This window comes from Hevea brasiliensis, chromosome 7, assembly GCF_030052815.1.
Source record: "Hevea brasiliensis isolate MT/VB/25A 57/8 chromosome 7, ASM3005281v1, whole genome shotgun sequence".
NCBI lineage: Eukaryota > Viridiplantae > Streptophyta > Magnoliopsida > Malpighiales > Euphorbiaceae > Hevea > Hevea brasiliensis.
The window spans coordinates 3,556,265-3,575,626 of NC_079499.1; the positions used below are offsets into that span (position 1 = coordinate 3,556,265).

The 19,362-nt window shown below is 32.9% G+C and overlaps 1 protein-coding gene and 1 long non-coding RNA gene across 3 annotated transcripts; one reads left to right on the top strand and one right to left on the bottom strand.

Moving 5' to 3' along the window:
* The first annotated feature begins 1,084 nt into the window (after nucleotides 1-1,084).
* On the top strand, nucleotides 1,085-2,212 carry LOC131181477 (uncharacterized). The gene is made up of 2 exons (XR_009149987.1): nucleotides 1,085-1,732; nucleotides 1,821-2,212. It is a non-coding gene; the product is annotated as an uncharacterized LOC131181477 (long non-coding RNA).
* On the bottom strand, nucleotides 1,898-17,467 carry LOC110637622 (ubiquitin-like-specific protease 1D). 2 transcript variants are annotated; one of them, XM_058149743.1, is made up of 14 exons: nucleotides 16,951-17,467; nucleotides 15,787-15,829; nucleotides 15,472-15,557; nucleotides 15,120-15,379; nucleotides 14,398-14,446; nucleotides 13,598-13,677; nucleotides 13,463-13,495; nucleotides 13,246-13,341; nucleotides 5,434-5,536; nucleotides 4,865-4,962; nucleotides 4,118-4,240; nucleotides 3,651-3,765; nucleotides 2,757-2,864; nucleotides 1,898-2,659 (listed from the first exon to the last, which is right to left on the bottom strand). In XM_058149743.1, the coding sequence occupies exons 1-14, from the start codon at nucleotides 17,272-17,274 to the stop codon at nucleotides 2,513-2,515; spliced, it is 1,665 nt and encodes a 554-aa protein (XP_058005726.1). In that variant the 5' UTR covers nucleotides 17,275-17,467; the 3' UTR covers nucleotides 1,898-2,512. The 2 variants fall into 2 exon arrangements, with proteins under 2 accessions (XP_058005726.1, XP_058005725.1); XM_058149742.1 differs by having other exon boundaries at nucleotides 13,598-13,713.
* Nucleotides 17,468-19,362: the final 1,895 nt, after the last annotated feature.

Consider the following 19,362-nt stretch of genomic DNA (forward strand, 5'->3'; position numbering starts at 1 on the left):
TTTGAGTAGGTAACGCAAGCGAATTTGACGTGTTCCCGCAAAGCAAATCCGGAGAAGGTATACTGGACTGTGATGATGCGGCGAGATTCCCTGTAATTATTTTCTCACGCAGAAACGAAGAATTCAGGATATTACCAGTTTTTTTTAACGTCTTGTAGATTCAATGTTTTACGTTAGGACTAATCCCTTCCTAAACCACTTCAACCAGATATATATCAAATGCATGCACTTTTTCGAGGCATAATAATAACTGAATTGAATTAAAAAATTTTTTTATTAATTGAATTTTTAATGCTTTTTAAAATATTAATCAAATCAAATTAAAATTAAAAGAAAATTAAATTTTAACAAAAACTGAAAATATCCAATTGGGTATTACTTATAACCTTTTTTGAATTGCACTTATAGCCTTGCTAATAGAAAAACTATAATATGTATTTTATATTATTACTTAATAAATTATTATTAAAAATATTTATTATATTTTTATTTACAAAAAATAATAAATTTTTTTATTATTTAAAAATAATAATTATAGATTAAATACTATTAATAAAATTATAAAAATAATAATTATAAATAATATATTATTGATAAAATTATAATTAATATATTAATTATTAAAAATTAATTATTTCAGTTATTGATAATCACAAATTGAATATTTTAAAAATTACTAATTGATAATTAAATTGAACATAATCCTGTGAAATAGTACACTTTTTAACAGGAGGCTAGCGTCACGTTCTAATCATATTCTGGAACCCTCGGTTCATGTAGAAGTCTAATATGGAATGATAGGAATGGCAATGCGGAAGTCTATAAAATATTTAATTTTTATTTATTTAAAATATAATCTATAAAAATGTATAAATATTATTATAAATATATATTTTTTATATTTAATTAATTAATTTAATTAACGATATATAAAATTTAAACTCATCACAATATTATATTTTAAATTTAAATATATTTTAAATTTAATTATATAATATTCAAACTCATCTTATTAGAATTTAATACCGTAAATAACCGATCTGTTATCAACATTTTTGGAATGACAATCAAATTATACAACACATAGGACAATATCCTATTTTCCAATCCCTCGCAAGACAATGTGACACCTACAAGCCTCTCCCAATACGAGAAAGAGCTTAGACACACGCTTCCTTGTAGCCCTAGCTACGAATTAAGCAACCTAATCCACTTACAAAAAGCTTCTGGAGACGAAGGAAAGGAGTAGAAGTTTAGGTAGGACAAACATGATTGTTTTCAACAATAACTTCAAATTAGAACTCGGCATACAGAAGTTTGACGAGGCAGAGAAAGTTAAAGGCTGCGCCAAAGAACGGACAATCAATCCCAAGAAGCTAACTGTTAAGCAAGCTATAGCTCGAGGAACTTTTGCTTCTGTTCACCGAGGGGATTATGACGGTAGAGACATTGCAAGATAGTCTTACCATCCATATTTTCTTATTTAATGTGTTAGCTTTCTTAGTTAAAAAACCGGATTTTCCTCTGTTACTAACAATCTTGATCAATTTAGTTTTGTTTTCGTTTTCATTTTACTTACGATATTAGGGTTCTCTCCCTATCTCAGTTTAGGTGCTGGACTGGGGTGATGAAGATCAAAAGACAAAAGCTCAAATTTCTACACTTAAGAAAGCATTTAGGCAAAGAGGCTTTTGCTTGGCATAACCTGTCTCATGTCATCCCAACGTTGCTGGTGATCAATTGTTTGTGTCAAAATTTCGATTAATGTGCCTTGTGCATACAGTTCGTGACAAAATTTTGAATTTTTTTTGTTTGTGCAGTTGATAGGTGCTGTAAAGGGCAAATCAGAAATAAAATCCCAAACCCCCAGTGATCATAATCAAGCTCAGATTCTCAGTTCTTAAATATCTAGGGATTAATTTGGGCTGAAATTATGCTTTCACAAACTACAGAATATGCATCAACTGCCGTTTCAAGGGCTAGCCACAAATTCAGCAAAAAGAAGTGCCGCTCATTGTCCCTCCAAATTCTGACAAAAAAAAAAAAAAAAAAAGCAAGCTGTGGACATCAAATCACAAGACACTAAGCATTTCCATGGAGCTCAGTGTAACGATTATCAATTGTCCTGTTCTGCTTGCATTTTAGACCAGTGTATCTTGATGAAACTACTTACAGAATACAGCCTATCCGATGGATAATGTCTTCGCTACCACGATCATTAGTAATCAGCAGTAATGCAATTCCCTCCTGTACATTTGGATTTTGGACAAGGAATTAAATTGGACTTCTTACCAGAATTGGTCAGTAGGGAAATAACTGAAACTTATTTCCATGTCCAGACAATTGTGAATCCACTTTTTCCGTGGCGCCAATAGCATCTGAACCAATTTCCGAGGCTATACGAGTTTCATTTCACCATTCTTTAACAGTCTAATTTGTATTCAAATGCGAGATATACGTAGATGTACACTCAACTCATTAGAGAACTAGTAGAGTAGCAGCTGGATCAAATTCAGGGTGAAGCACCATCTGAAGGCGAAGGAGAAGATACTGAAATTTTGCCACTCTCATTTGCATTTTGAAATTCATTGAAAAGTAATTTTCTGATTTTCACTCTCAAACCCGAGGCCTGTTCAGGTCTGAACCATTGCTTGCCAAACTGGAAATAAAGATGTGTTAACAAAGTAACAGAAGAGATTGTATGGAATTATGTCACATAGAAGAAACTCATCAAGCCTAGGGGTGGCAGGAAATACCATTGCTAAATCTTTCTTTTTCAGTCTCTCAGGAGCCTCTTCAATAAACCGTTCCATGAAGAACAGTACAAAGGGACCACAATCATAGTCATTTTTCTGTTGGGGTACCTGATTGGAAACAACATTATGTAGAGGTGAAATTCATATTGATTACTGAATAAATAAACAACCACATTCGCGAAACCTAACAAATGATGTATGGCCAGCTAACTGATTTTCAGAATACTAAGAATGTCAAAATAAAATAAATAAATAAATAAATAAAGAGTAGTATCATCCTCAGATCTGCAACTCCCATTCATCGAATTCAATCATCCCACACGTTTCATGTATTTTCCCTTCAAATTCTGGCATATAATTACAGATCTTCTATCAGTGAAATGCAATAAAATTCTTAAATAGTTTTTCCTCATTCTATTCACCCGAATCCTTGCCACAACGTTAGATATTTATTAACCCTTAGAACAAGGTTCCCACAACTCAAGTTCACCCTACAGCTTGTCTATTCACTTCTGGTCCCAGCACTTTCAGTGATTCATCATCAGCAGAACAAATACTTAAGTAAAATAAAATCTCCTTTTAAAATTTTCATGCAGAAATTTAAAACAACTGCATGTACAGAATCATGAAGCTTAGAATACTTCTAAATAATATGATATCAATATAAACAAAAGCAGGTGCTACACTTTTCTGACCAATATCCACAGTCCAAAAAAGCCCATAGTATGAAAAGATGAAAACAGGAAACACAAGCATGCACAAGACAACCAAGAACCAAAACATCAACAACATTAATGAGGTAATCACTGAAACGTAGAGGTTAAACTTGAAAGATTTATTCCCATGAAGGTAACAGTAGAAAAAAAAAATAAAGCATTTTATATAAAAATTTACCTCAATTTTTTTCTCATCAATTCTGCAAGGGAGATGTTTCCATATTTTGTCTGCAATTGGAAGATCTGAAGGAGAAACTTCTTGATTCATGTAATTCCATTCTTCTCTCAAATAGCTGCAGCACGTAAATGACATCATCTTTAGGATCAAGATTCATATTAAGAAGGCATTATAACCAAAGGCTAACTATAAGACACGCGACAACTTAAGTAACTAATCATGATAGTTCTCAGTGCCTCCCACACTCTAACACTTGAACATCTGAAAGACAAGTAATTCCAATTCTAATTTCATGCATTTAAATAAAATATAAAAATTTGATGATACTTCATTCTAACAAACATTCTAAAAGGTTCTTTAACTCAGCCATAAAACTGATATCATTGCTGCTACAACCAAATAAAAAGGCATCTGCAGGGTTAATATTGAAACATGTCTTGATTGCCTGGGAAAGCCATTTTTATCACCTTCTAATGTCTTCAAAAACTGATTTGCTAGAATGAAGTCCCAAAGAATCCAAATGAAGTATAATTGGTCCCGATTCATCTTCCTTGTCTGGGATACAAATAATCACCAAGCTCCAATGAAGACTGAATGCATTAAACACCATGGGCATACATAAGTCGAATGAGAAATAATTTAGGCAAGAGAAGGAGGGTCAATAGAAAACATATCTCTTATCAATTTCAAGTCACTTTTTATATGAGGAATTAGATCCAAAACTTTAAGTATAATGCACCTACTAGTCACTAGTACACTAGAGTACACCAATTAAATGACACAAGAAACTAATTTAAAATCACCTATTCAAAAACTAGTGATACATACAGTCTCAAAAGGAAGAATATGCATGCGTGCATGATTGCATGTGCGGAACACATGAATTGTTGCCATTGAACTAAGCCCTACTCATATTAGTTAGTTACGAAATCCCCTGATTTCCAGAGCCTATTATAGAATTAAAACCAACTCATGTTAATTAAAGAGAACTTAAAATCTTTGGACAAGAAAGTCAGCCACCTATTGAACAAATTCAGTCATTCCTACACTAAAATAAGACATGTTTACTAATTAAGGGAAAAAAGGTACATCAGCCAAAATATGAAACAGGAGTAATTCTGCAGGCAGGTCACAGCCTACATATTTCTGTAACAATCATCAACCAAAAAAAAGAGGAGTTTGTATAGCAGTTTAAAGCAATCGAGAAAACTTACTCTTCATGTATGGGAATAAAGACATATGCGTTCTGAAATATATTGACACCCTTCCACCACCTTCTGAACTTGACAAAAAAGGATTCTTTGTCACTCCCCTACATATAAAGGGAAGAAGAGTTGCTGACAAGAATCAAATGGTATTTGGTAAAATTTACACTTACTAATGCATTCAAATATTAAAGAAAAAATCCAAACATAAACTATATTAAAAAGTTTAAAACTGTGCCCCAAACGTGCTTATGTATTATGGTTCCTGTTGCTCAAGAGTCAATACAAAATGGACAGAATCTTACACCAATTGAAGCTATGTTGCCTAAACCATTATCAAATGGCTCAAAGCATCCAGAAACTAATTTGACTCGTGGCAGCTAATCAGTGACATTAGTAACATTTTAACTCAGGCACTTAGTTCCACAGTTCAGTCATCAGTGCTTCACTTGAGCACATAAAACAGCTAATAGATATCAGATTCATGAATTTACAAGTTGAAGAATATATGCCTTCATTTACGAAAACAAAGACAACTTTTCCCCTTTATGATTAGCAATCAAAAAAAAGAAACCTACCCTGTAGGACACAGCCTGTTTGAGCTTCTTGTAGAAGAATGTATTAAAAAAGTGATAATCGCATATAGCCTTGTTTGTTGGAGATATTTGCAGCTGTAAATACCTGTACAAATAGACCAAGAGGTCACCAAAATGCAGCCAATTTCAAACATAACATCCCTTAAATATTCATTAGACCATGTAAGCAATAATTCGGAAGACATTCAAAGCAACCATACAGCAAGACTCAAAATAAACACATGGAAAAATGAAAATTGCAAAGATAACAAATAAAGAAGTGTAATTATTTCCCTTTAAAATAAGATTAAGCCTATTTAGCTTAATGTAGACCCTTATTTTGTGATGAGTATGTGCATTGAGGCCGTGGGAAACCCGATGATGAAAAATTATATGACTGTAAGATGTAATTGGAGGCATGGAGCTGAATTATTAATTCCGTGGCATGTTCTTGAAAAAATAAAAAATAATAATAAAGTTCTGGGGAAATTAATTTAATTAAAATTAAATAAAATTTTATTTTGTTTAAATTTAATATGGGTAGTTCTTAAATGGATCTAATTAAGTTTAATTAGGCTTTATGGGCCTAAGAAAGCCTAGTTAGGAATTTTAAATGGGACCCATTTAATTATTTTCTAAAAATTAAAATAACAAAATATCTCTCTCCTCCTTGGCCCCACTCGCTTCCTCACTCCCTATTGGTGCCTTCCATTTTTTCCTGTTTTCTGACTAGGTGACAACTAGCGTAAAAATTTCGTCACACCCTATGATATGGATTCAAAAGATATAAACGTTGGGGCGTCCTCTACTAACGACGCGCTACATCGGAGCCCGGGTGTAGTGATAAATATGCAAGGGTGTAGGGCGTTCACCGAAAGCGACGCGCCATGCCGGCGCCCGGGTGTGGTGTTAAGTGAGCAAGGGTTCCCACATCATGGACGGGTGTGGGTAAAGAAGTTAGTCCATAGGACAGATAGTAGAACAAATAGTGGAACAGAACACAAGATAGACATAGAAAACAATAGAAGATATCATAGAAGGAGACCAATTAGGAAGGAGCAGGATAGGAGGAGGATCATGGTTGGTACTTGGAATGTTGGATCACTTACAGGAAAATTAATGGAGCTTGTGGATACCTTGGAAAGGAGAAGGGTGAATATTGCTTGCATTCAGGAGACTAAATGGGTAGGAGAGAAAAGTAAGGAAGTGGGTAATTCAGGGTACAAATTGTGGTTTACCGGAAAGGAGAGAAACAAGAACGGAGTGGGTTTAATCATAGACAGAACATTGAAAGACGCAGTAGTAGCTGTGAAAAGAGTAGGAGATAGAATTATACTAGTAAAGCTAGTACTAGAAGGAGAAACAATAAATATAGTTAGTGCTTATGCCCCACAAATAGGACTAGACAATGAGAGTAAACAAAGGTTTTGGGAAGATATGGATGATTTAATACAAAGCATACCGAATGAAGAGAATGTTTTCATTGGTGGAGATTTGAATGGACATGTAGGAAGTGATAGACAAGGTTATGAGAATGTTCATGGAGGTTTTGGTTTTGACAGTCGAAATGAGGAGGGAAAAAGTATCCTGGATTTTCTATCGCATACGACCTAATACTAGCAAATACCTACTTTATAAAAAGAGAGTCAAATTTAGTGACTTTCAAAAGTGGGCAACATAGAAGCCAAATCGACTTCCTCTTAACCAGGAAGACAAATAGAGCTCTATGCAAGGATTGCAAGGTCATTCCAGGAGAGGCTTTAACAAGTCAACATAGGTTGGTGGTCTTGGATGTCAAGTTTAGGAACAATTCAAGTAAGGTCAGAAGAAATAGTGTAGCTCGAACAAAGTGGTGGGAGTTCAAAGGAGTAAAGCAAGTGAAGTTCAAAAATGAGCTTATCGAGTCCGAAGTATGGAAGCTAGATATGGAGGCCAATGATATGTGGATACAGATGGCATCAAAGATTAGAGAAGTAGCTAGAAAAGTACTTGGAGAGTCTAAAGGACATGGACCACCCTCAAAAGAGAGATGGTGGTGGAATGAGGAAGTACAAAAGGCAGTGAAGAGAAAAAGGGAATGGTATAAGAAATTACCTAAATGTGATAATAATGAGGCATATGAACAATACAAGATAGCAAAGAAAGAGGCAAAAAAGGCAGTTAGTCAAGCAAGAGCACAGGCCTTTGAAAAGTTATATGAGAAACTTGGAACTAAAGAAGGGGAGAAAGATATTTATAGATTAGCAAGGAGTAGAGAAAGGAAATGTCAAGACCTCAATCAAGTTAGGTGCATTAAGGATAAAGAAGGAAAAGTGTTGGTGAAAGATGAGGACATTAAAGAAAGATGAGGACATTAAAGAAAGATGGAGAAATTATTTTAATGATCTCTTTAATAATAGTCAAAATGGAAATAGCGTGAATATAGATTATAGAACAATAGAAAAGAATGTAAATTATACTAGAAGGATTAGATCTTTAGAAGTAAAGGAAGCACTTAAGAGAATGAAAGTGGGTAAAGCCTGTGGACCCGATGAAATACCAATTGAAGTGTGGAAGTATTTGGAGATATGGGAGTGGCATGGTTAACTAAATTATTTAATAAGATTCTAAACTCAAAGAAAATGCCTGATGAATGGAGGAAGAATATTTTAGTACCTATTTTTAAAAATAAGGGAGACATACAGAGTTGCTCAAACTATAAGGGAATTAAACTCATGAGCCATACTATGAAGTTGTGGGAGAGAGTTGTAGAGCATCGACTACGTCATGATACTTCTATCTCTCTCAATCAATTTGGTTTCATGCCCGGTCGTTCAACTATGGAAGCGATCTTTCTCATTAGAAGCTTGATGGAGAAATATAGAGATGTGAAGAAAGATCTACACATGGTTTTTATTGATTTGGAGAAGGCTTATGATAGTGTTCCAAGAGAAGTCTTATGGAATGTGTTAGAACAAAAGAGGGTATCTATTAGGTACATACAAGTATTGAAAGATATGTATGAAGGAGCAACTACTATTGTGCGCACAGTGGGAGGGGACACAAGAGATTTTCCGATCTCAATTGGATTACACCAAGGATCAGCCATAAGCCCTTACCTTTTTACATTAGTTTTAGATGAACTGACGAAACATATACAAGAGAGTATTCCTTGGTGCATGATGTTTGCGGATGATATTATTCTGATAGATGAAACACGAGAAGGAGTCAATAGGAAACTAGAACTTTGGAGAAGTACTCTAGAGTCAAAGGGTTTTAAGTTAAGTAGAACGAAGACAGAATACATGCATTGCAAGTTCAGTGAAGGCCAAACTGGTGATAGGGAAGGAGTTAGTTTGAATGGAGTGGTACTGTCCCAAAGTAATCACTTTAAATATCTAAGCTCAGTCCTTCAAGTAGATGGGGGATGTGAGGAGGATGTTAGTCATAGGATTAAAGCCGGATGGTTAAAGTGGAGACGTGCCACGGTAGTTTTATGTGATCGTAAGATTCCCAATAAATTAAAAGGAAAATTTTACCGTACAGCCATACGACCGGCTATGTTATATGGTAGTGAGTGTTGGCCACTGAAAGAGTCGTGTGCATCTAAGATAAGAGTTGCAGAGATGAGAATGTTAAGGTGGATGAGTGGCCATACTAGACTAGATAAAGTCCGTAATGAAAGTATTAGAGAAAAGGTAGGAGTGGTGCCAATTGAAGATAAGTTGAGAGAAGGGAGATTAAGGTGGTTTGGTCATGTGAAGCGTAGACATACAGAGGCTCCAGTTAGACAAGTAGAGCACATTAGGTTAGAGGATAGAAAGAAAAAAAGGGGTAGACCTAAATTGACTTGGAGGAGAGTAGTACAACATGACTTAGAAGCATTACACATTTCTGAGGATTTAACCCAAAATCGTTCAGAGTGGAAAAAGCGAATCCATATAGCCGACCCCAAATTTTTGGGATAAAGGCTTAGTTGAGTTGAGTTGAGTTGTAGTTTCCTATTGGTTGAAACACCTCACCCATATCCCAGTCTTATTCGAATTCTGCAATCGTAGTTGTTTAAGTCATCTAAACTTTATCACCCTAAGACTCCAAATCCTACCACACCTCTTCCTCATTCCCTATTGGTGCCTTCCATTTTTTCCTGTCTTCCTATTGGTTGAAGCACCTTACCCATATCCCAGTCTTATTCGAATTCTGCAATCGTAGTTGTTTAAGTCATCTAAACTTTATCACCCTAAGACTCCAAATCCTACCACACCTCTTCCTCATTCCCTATTGGTGCCTTCCATTTTTTCCTGTCTTCCCATTGGTTGAAACACCTCACCCATATCCCAGTCTTATTCGAATTCTGCAATTGTAGTTGTTTAAGTCATCTAAACTTTATCATCCTAAGACTCCAAACCCTATTACACCTCTCTCCCAAAACCCTATAAATACCCTACTAGAGAAGGGAAGAAGGGGATGATGGGAGGAAAGAGGAAGAGAAAATTCAGAGCTATAAGAAATTTAGAGATATTCAAGACTCTTTGAGTTCTTCCTTATTTTTTCTTTTCTTCAAGAAGATTTTCATACAAGATTTCTGGAAGGTCAGTTTTTATAGTTTTCTTTTCAAGATCTATGCCACACAATATTTTAATTCTATGCTCCTTGTCTTCAATTTATTTTATATGTTCATATTGATCATGTAATCATGTTTAATTTGAGGGGATACACAACTCTGCACATATTTAGTTTCTGTCTCTTATATTTTTATTATTTTTCTTTATTTTCTGAATCTGTAAAAAATTTATAAAAATTATATTCATATTCTACACGAAATTCCATTAATTTTAGGCTCAAGAATCACTAAAAAAGTTTTAATATTTTGTAAGCTATGGCTGTTTGAAGTTAGGGTTCCTGTAAAATCTGATTTGCAGGATATCCGACTTGTGGAGCCCATATCTCCCTTGTTCCTTAATATTTTGGCTCAAATCTAGTGTCTAAAATTAACTTCAGAATCTTATGAATCTTTTCCAATTGGCTTTGCATTCATATCTGTTGTATTTAATGAGTTATGAATTTTACAAAAAAATAGTACGATTCTGTCACTTAGAAAAGTTACGATTTATTTAGACCATTCGGCTAGGGTTTTGTTTGATTTATAAATTTTACAATCTTCTATGATATGTAGACTGTCTTCTGTAATTTTTTTTATGATTTTTAGGCATGTATAACTATTTTTAAAAAATCGAATTTCTTGCTACCGTTAATTTGCCAGAATTTAGAAATTGTATATTTATGCATGTTCTTGTATTTTCTTAGGTTTTAATTGATATTTGATCTATTTTTCTGTGTTCTTTTAATTCAAGAAGTGTTATGAAGTGTTTGGATCATATTAGAAGACTTAGACTATTAGGTAGTTGTAACTAATTAGGAGTCTTAACCCTTTAGGAGACTAGAGTTAGAATCCAATATAAATTGTTATTAATATTTTCTTTATTTCTTTTATTTTCTTTAGTTTCTTTATTTTTTATTACAAACAAAATTGGTAAGTAGCCCTAAGGTAAGTACCAAAGAGGGCATTTGCTTGGAGCTTATATGGAGCTAAACGGGAGTAAGCCAGGGATATCATTGCCATACTAGAATAGAAGACCCTTTTTTAAGGGTAGCTTGCCCCAATGGCAACTGCATTACAGGTAAGTAGCTCTAAACTTCTCGAATAACCATTGGCATGAAATTATAGTAATAATAGAACTTTTATTTGGTAAATTAAAATTAACTTTATTTTTAATTTAACTGACTTTTGCATGTAATTAATTTAAATAAATACTTTGTAAATTAAAATTAATCTTGTTTGTAAATTAAACTAACATTGGCATGTAAATAAATTTAATTTAATACTTGGTAATTATAAAATAAATTTGCATGTTAGAAATCTTTATTAGGTTGTGATTGTTTGGGCCTTATGTGATATTAGAATAAATTACACATGTATATAATTAACTTAGTTTAATTATCCTTAGGGTAACTTGATGAAAATTAATTAATTATGTTAAATAGAAACGTAGGGTTATTTGAAATTGAATTTGTTTGTAAATTAAATTCTCAATAATAAATTAATTTTAGTCATCTGGTAAATATCATTTAAATAATTAGCAACCCCATAGATAGGAATTACTTGTGCATGAAAATTGTGTGTAAACAACAATCCTTTTGTGAATTACTTGCGTGTGTAGGATTAGAATTGCATTTTTAGGATAAAGTTTAATAAAGGAATAATAAACAAGACTTCTAGAAACATTAGTAGAGGACTGGCACTCGAATTAACGAGATTAGACCAAGCGTAAGGGGTGCCTAACACCTTCCCCTTACGTACCCACTATCCCGAACCTAGACATTGGGCTATGGTAATGATGGTTGTGGAAACTCTGCAAGGAGTAAGTTGCCATCCATGACCCTCGAAAGAAACACTGAATATGTCCCGGTTATTACCCGGGTGGCGACTCCTGTCTATCTATGCCTTCGTGGCATAAATCCTTAGTACCGTGGTAGTGTTATGGGAAGACGGTACTTACCAGTGGTTTGATTCTATTAGGATTGTATGAAGTGCATGTCTAGGAAATGCTGTCTAAGGAGATGGTACTTAAGTGAGACCATTGTGACTCCACCATCTTTCCTGGGCATTACCTGGTGCATTTTATATAATTTTAATGGATGATATTTCGCCTCACACCCCCTCCCTACACTTATCTCCTGAGAAGAAATCAGAGCTTGACAGCATTGTTCACAAATAGTCCTCCAAGGATATTGCTTACAAATATTTCTCCTGCTTATGGATTCCATCTTGTCCCTAAACTAAAACAACTATACATATGAGACCCATGAATACAAGCAACAACGGGAAGAAAAAAAAATACTTCTTCCTATAAATGGGCACCCCCTTCCCTCCACATGGTCAGAAAATGGGGCTCAGATATCAGCCTGCTGTAGTTCAATAATTACCAAATAAGCTTTCTTTTTCTTTTTATTTTTTGACATATCTGTAGAACCTGTCCATGAGTTTGATATTTTAATCAATTTGTGAATTCAGATTTAGAATTTTGTTAGATCACTTCAAATCAAAACTTAAATATTTTAGTCCCTGGAGGGTGGGCTCTTTTCCATTGTCCAGGTGTAGATCATACTGAAGCTCTTGCACTATTCTATAAGACAAGCTCAAAGCCTTGGAAAAAAACATATATATATATATATGCATTTGTCAAAGGCATAATTACACCCCAAACGCCAGCACCTTTAAACTGCTGGTCTCAATACAGGCCCTTGGTTTCCAACCATCACGAAACAAATAGCAACCACAAATCTGATCAACAACAAAAAATTACTAGGAAGAATATGAGGTCTAATAACCATCATTTATAATTTTTCATGCTCCTTGTATGTGCGTGCATATTAGAAAGACAATAAGATTTTATTTGGTAAGACTAATATAATCACAATTACATTGGAAGTCCCATTTCTTTATTTAGTTGGACAAAAAAATATTTAATGTAATTTATATTACGTATTCATCATTACTTCGACTAATCTAACGCCCTTTGCAAATAAAAATTGATGTAATCATATGATTGCCTCAATTATTTTTACTTCTACTCACCACTGTTACCACCACTGAATAGAGAGACTAAACATAGGTATATAAATTACATTATATCCTTTTTATTTTTGCAAACAAATATAGAGATAGAATTACCAATACATTTCATTACATTACAACCTACCAAACATATCCTAAGATTTAAACACATGAATCTCACAACTCAGTAGATCTAACCTGTACCCAAGTACACATACCTGATGTAAAAGTTCATGATAGGTGACGTCAAAAAACCTTCAGGGGCTAGGCAGCTTATATCCGAGTAACAAATTTCCACAGATTGTGGATCATCTCTGGGTGAACAGACAAGCATGAACTCATTAGCAGATTCTGGATACTTCATAAAATAAATTAATTCTTATAAAATTACTTCTGAAAGGAGTCCTTAACATTGTTAATAAATATTTGGAGTACCTTGATGGATAGTAGATCTTAGCATCCTTCATGCTGAAAGCAACCAATTAATCACAATTATCAGTAAACAACAAAATTAGAAGTTGAAACACAGGAGAAAAATAAAAGATAAAAAGTATTTGGAACTCTATCTACCATTCAGCAAGTTTGAATTCTGGCTCTATTGTCTCCACAACTTGAATTTCATCCTCATCTACGAGAACAACTGTCTGCCCCTGTTTGAATGATGCCATCATGGATCTAATAAACAACTGGAGATAAAAACCAATATAGGGCAGGAATAAAATTCTGATTGCAGGATGAAGGAACTTTTGGCTACATTCCACATGTCACAACAAGCAGAAAGATGAACAAGCAGCTTCCATCCAACTCAAATTCATGGAAATTTTAGTCAATCAGGTTTTGCCTCCTTGTTAGCTTATGTGTATAAAAGGATTACAAACAGAGTAAGAGATTAATAATCTAACAATTAAGTCCACCAGTGTAAGAGTTATCAGATGGGCAATAGTCACAGACATATGGGAACTTCTAGAAAAGGTTCTTCCAATCACTTTATCCACCAAGGGGGATCAATCCATCAGTTAAAAGGTCATAACATTTCTAATTACTACTATAACACAACTAAAACTGTAAAGTTAACCAAATTAAAGAAGAAAACAATAGAAGAAAAAAAAAGAACAAAATTCTAATTACCAGTCCAAACAAGATTCTCTTCCAAGCAAAATTACATTTGCAATGTACAGCATACATTATTCTGAAGATAATACAAGAGGTGTTCTTGAGATGAACATATAAATTTATCTTTTACTCCCACGCTTCCATAATGGCTCAAGACCTAATCTCCTCTCAAATAAAACCATATAACTAGTTTCAAAGTAGATGAAGTGTGAGCAAAAAGATGCAAATTGGAAGAGGGAGAAGATTAGAAGACATACCTTCCTAGTTCTTGAGACATATGAAGGTAGGACTTGATGAGTATCCTTCCTACCATATATAACAATAATAGCAATTAGTTATAAAGGAAAGAATAGTGTATTAAAATAAAAGCATATACTTGTATCATTCAGAAAAAAATTAAAACATTTTCCGTCAGGGCCATGTTTGTATGCTGATGGATGTGGAAGAATCACTAAATTAAAAACCGAGCCAAAAAAAAATGCTGAAAATGGACAACCAATCAAATGCGGCTCTTATTAAACCACTAGAACTAAAGTGTCCTTACAAGGAGGAAGTACCCTTCTGAAGAGAATAAAGAAATACATCAAAAGATCACATAAACTAACATGAGAATACAGTAGGCATTGTTCCAATAAAGTCTTCACACAGACACATTGAACTTAAAACCAAAGTCACTTCAAGGGAAAAAGGGTGTGGAAAATAGAAATTTTAATTCACATGTAGAAGTCAACCGCAAGAGAAGGCTTTTATGAACCCAGTAAGTCAATCAGCCTCAAGTCCTCAACAACAATTTAATGTACATTCTACACAGTAAACTGAGTTAGCCAAATTATAATTATTAGTTTATCTCAACTTTATAATTATTAGTTTATCTCAACTTCTTTTAGAGTCAAAATTTTAATACTAAGCTTACAAACATCTTCTTTAAGTTCATCTATCAAAAGCATAAATATAATCTGCTAAGGATACAATCGCTCACCTCTTGGAAAATTTGCTGGAAAAGCTTTCCCCATTGTGGCAGAAGGGAGAAGCCGAAGAAGCTCTGCCCATAAAATTACTATCTCCATTATGCGAAAGGCTCCTAGGCCTAGCGTGTTGATAAGGCAATTTTTTTGATGATGAATGACCATTTTGCCTCCATCTTTGTGATAAGACTCCATTAGCTCTCATTTCCGGGCTGTTGCATCGACCCAAAATTGACAATTCTTTGTCAAATGCTTTGCCTACCTTGCTATCTGTCTGTGGACAAATTAAAATAAGGAAACAGCGATTTATATTTAACATTGTCCACTCAAAATGAGTTTTTAAAAAAATTCAGTACTGCACCATACATTTTCTTCCATCTTTCTACTAAAAATAGACGCAAATTCAGATTGTGAATGGACTTCAGATGATGCATTCTGTCGTTTAAAGCCATCTGAAGGAACAAAAAAAATCCATTTAGGTTCCAAATCTATGCAGCCCCAAAAAAAAAAAAACACCATGAATTATAGTACTACATGTTCTTCTTAATTAATTATTCATGCTTCAAGGATCACATATCCTGAGTGAAGCTTAACAAATGAAAGCCAGCAATTTTAGCTCTGGTAAGTTCAGCTTCTTCAAAGAGGGTGGTGGAAACAGAAAGTTGAATTTACCAATTATACCTGAATTTACTAACTGAGTGGGTATGTCACATACATCAACATCCTGTAAAAAGAAAAATACAAGGAATTATGCCATGGATAAGCACTGAATACAGCTGACACCTGCTATGGACTCTAAGTGAATATTCACGAATCAAATCCTTCAAAAAATGAGGAACATGAAATACCAAAATAAAGGCCTTGTTGAATTAGAGTTTAGAAATATCCCCAGCTATGGTTCATCATAGATCAATATATATCATTAACATTCCATGTTCCAATTCAGAAAACAAAACCAATTCTCATACTTAAAATGTAAAAGTAGATGGCATGGTTGCCTGATGCTTTCTTCCTCTTTTTTTCAATGCAACAATTTTGAAGACAAACATAACATGAGGATGTTGTGAAGAAATACTCAAGCTCCCTCAGACTACCTAAGATAAATTCTACACTCAAAATTTTACCAGCAAGTTTTAATAAATTTGGACACGAAATTCAAGTAATTTTCTTCCAAATTCCAACACTTCAAATTTAATAGTGCATTAAACTATGCTAGATTATATCCAGCAAAGCTATTTTGAAAACCTCTCTTCACATCCAAAAACACCAAGTTTATGCTAACTAATTAATTAGCAGCACTGACACACAACTGCTCCATGGCAACGACAGAAACCCACGTCATAGTAGTCATACAATACTCATGATAAAACGCACACTTATTTTATTTCCAAAGAAGAAAGAAGTAATTCCTCAAGCAGAACATGGAACATTGTCAATCCAGAGAATTTCAAAGCAATTGCTTGGTTGCAAAGACGAGGGCAGAATCACAGCAAACTAAATATCAAAACTTGGTGCCAATTTGAGCTGCTGTTTTCTAAACTTTTTTTTTTTTTTTGAAGCATCTATAAGGATTCTTCTTCAAAAAGAAGCCTTGCTTCTAAACACAATGCCAAACCGGCCCTTGACTTATTCTGATCGATCAGTTTAACATCAAAAAAAGCAAGCTAAACGCCCAAAACCTAGTACCGTAAAAATTAAAATATTCATATAAAAGAATAAGAAGAAAACAAAGACTAATATACTTTCGCTGCTTCCCCCATTTTCCAGGCATCAAAAAATATAGTAAATTTAAGCTGAATACTTCAGAATGAAGATCAAAATAACCAGAAATAGAACAAAACGAACCATTTCTGAACGTCGAAGCTTTCTCCGCTGGTGCTCATCCTCCAAGACGTTAAACCACGCCCGAAGCTTCTCTCCTTTGTCAGGCAAAGAGGGACCAAATTTTGCAATATTGAACTTATGCCTCTTAATTGCGTCCTCGAGCTCGTGATCGGTCATGGACGCACAATCCTCCCTAGGCGAGCGATCGGAGCTCATCGGCGAGGGTTTTGGCATCTGCGAATCACCTTTAACGATCAGTATCGGCGGTGGTTCGCCGTTGTTAGAGTCCAATATCACGCCCCAGTCAAGGTCCAGCGGTCTCTTCTTGGAATTCTCTTCTTCCATGCATTGATTAGATTGCAAAATCAGGCGTTTCTTTTCTCTTTTTCTATTTTTAATTCACTAGAGTGTTAACTCTGCTCGTCCCTGTGTTTCCCTCCTCACCAGCCAAGAAGCCAAATGGCACATTTGGGAGGGAGAGTAACACCATGTTGGGGTGGAAAGTGTAGGTAAAGCTAAGTAAGGGACCAGAAAGAGTAACTCATCATGCACCTGTTTGGAAAAAAGTGGTGGGTCCGTATAGGATAATTCTAAAATGGTGAGTCTCCTCTCCTTGGATAAATTTTGAGAGTAGAAAAAAATAAAAAAAAATAAAATAAAATATTTTTTATTTTTCCTCTTTATATTTAAATGAATAAAAAATAAAAGAGAAAAAAAAAGTTAACCCTAAAAATAAAAGGTATATACATAATTTTGTAGGTATAAGTTTTTTTTTTTCTTTAATTTTGTATTTTCTTTCTCTGTTTTTTCTCTCTTTTATCTAAATAAAAGAAAATATCTTCCTCCCCTTTTTCATCTATGCAAATATGGTGTAAGGGTCTGTCTTCAGATCTTGTTATAATTGGATAAAAATAAAAAATAAAAAATAAAAAATTTAAGATTTAATTGAAATTTAATTGAGATTAAATTGATATATTATTAAATAAATAATGTGAAATATTTAATAATAATAATTTATTATAATTAATTTTTTATATATATTTTATAAGTAAATATTAAAAAAATTAGTTAAATTTTAATATGTAATTTTTAAAAAAATAGTTTAGATATTTGATTAAAATTTTAAAAAATAAAATTTAATTATTTACAACAAAAAAAGTTTAAAAATGAAATCTTTTATAATAATTTTATTCATATTAATAAAAATATTAATATATTAATTTATATAAAATAATAATAATAATAATAATAATAATAATAAGATAATTCAATAATTCAAGTTAACATATTAATATAATAAATTACTGACATCTTTAATTATTAAAATTGTAAGTGAATAAAATTTTTTAAAAATAGTTATTAATTATTTTATATATATATATATATATATATATTGTCAAATAATTGCAAAACAATAGTGTAGCTTAGTGGATTGTTGGCCTAAAAATGATCGCTTGGTCATTTTCAAAATCATGGTTTAAATAGGATAAATAATGGAAATGTAGGAAATAGTAAAGAGAATTATAATGAAAAATAATAATAAATTAATAAAAGAGTAATGAAATAATATATATATTTTTATATTTTATAAGAAAAAAAATAAATTTAAGAATATAAGAATAAAAATAATGATAACTTTTATAATAAAAATTGAGATTTAAAAGATAAGACTTATCTTCACTCACTCAATTTTTTTTATTTTTATTTATTCCTCTTTTATTCTCGTTCAAACATACTACAAATCTCAATTTTTTATACCTTATTTTTAAATGCAAGAAAAGAGAGGCGAGAATTATAAATTATTTTATTACATTCTTAAATCATTAACTCTCTTTACCTTTTTATTAACTCACTCCATTCAAAGGAGTACAATTGTTTCCGAATCCAGCCCAACTCACCCCAATGTCTCCCTGTCCCAAATCCCAGTGACTCGTCTCCCATAGTTATATACTACTACTTTTTTGTTGAAAATAATTTATTTTTATGTATTTAAATATTATAATTTTAAAATATATATAATATATATTTTAAAATTATGTATAAAACTTATCGTTTATTTTTTATAAATAATTTATACTGTATGATAATAAATTTTAAAAAAAAATTTCTCATGAAAAAACACACCTCATTCAACCCTCTGGTGAAGAAGTCTTTGCCCCAACTTGAACTTTTGTGAGGCCAGACGGAGGGAGCGATCCCCGTCTTCAACTCGTTTTGTTTCCATTATTATAATGGAGTGTAAATCAAGAGAAAGAGTGAAGTGTATGAGTGATTTCTTCATTCTATAGATAAGAATATAATTTTGATGAATAAATTATTATTTAATTTTAAGTATTAATATTATTAACACCTTAAATTTTTAAATATATTAAAATATTTTTAAATTTTGATTTTATTTACGTCATCTTCCTCTCACACTATTTTTGCATTTTT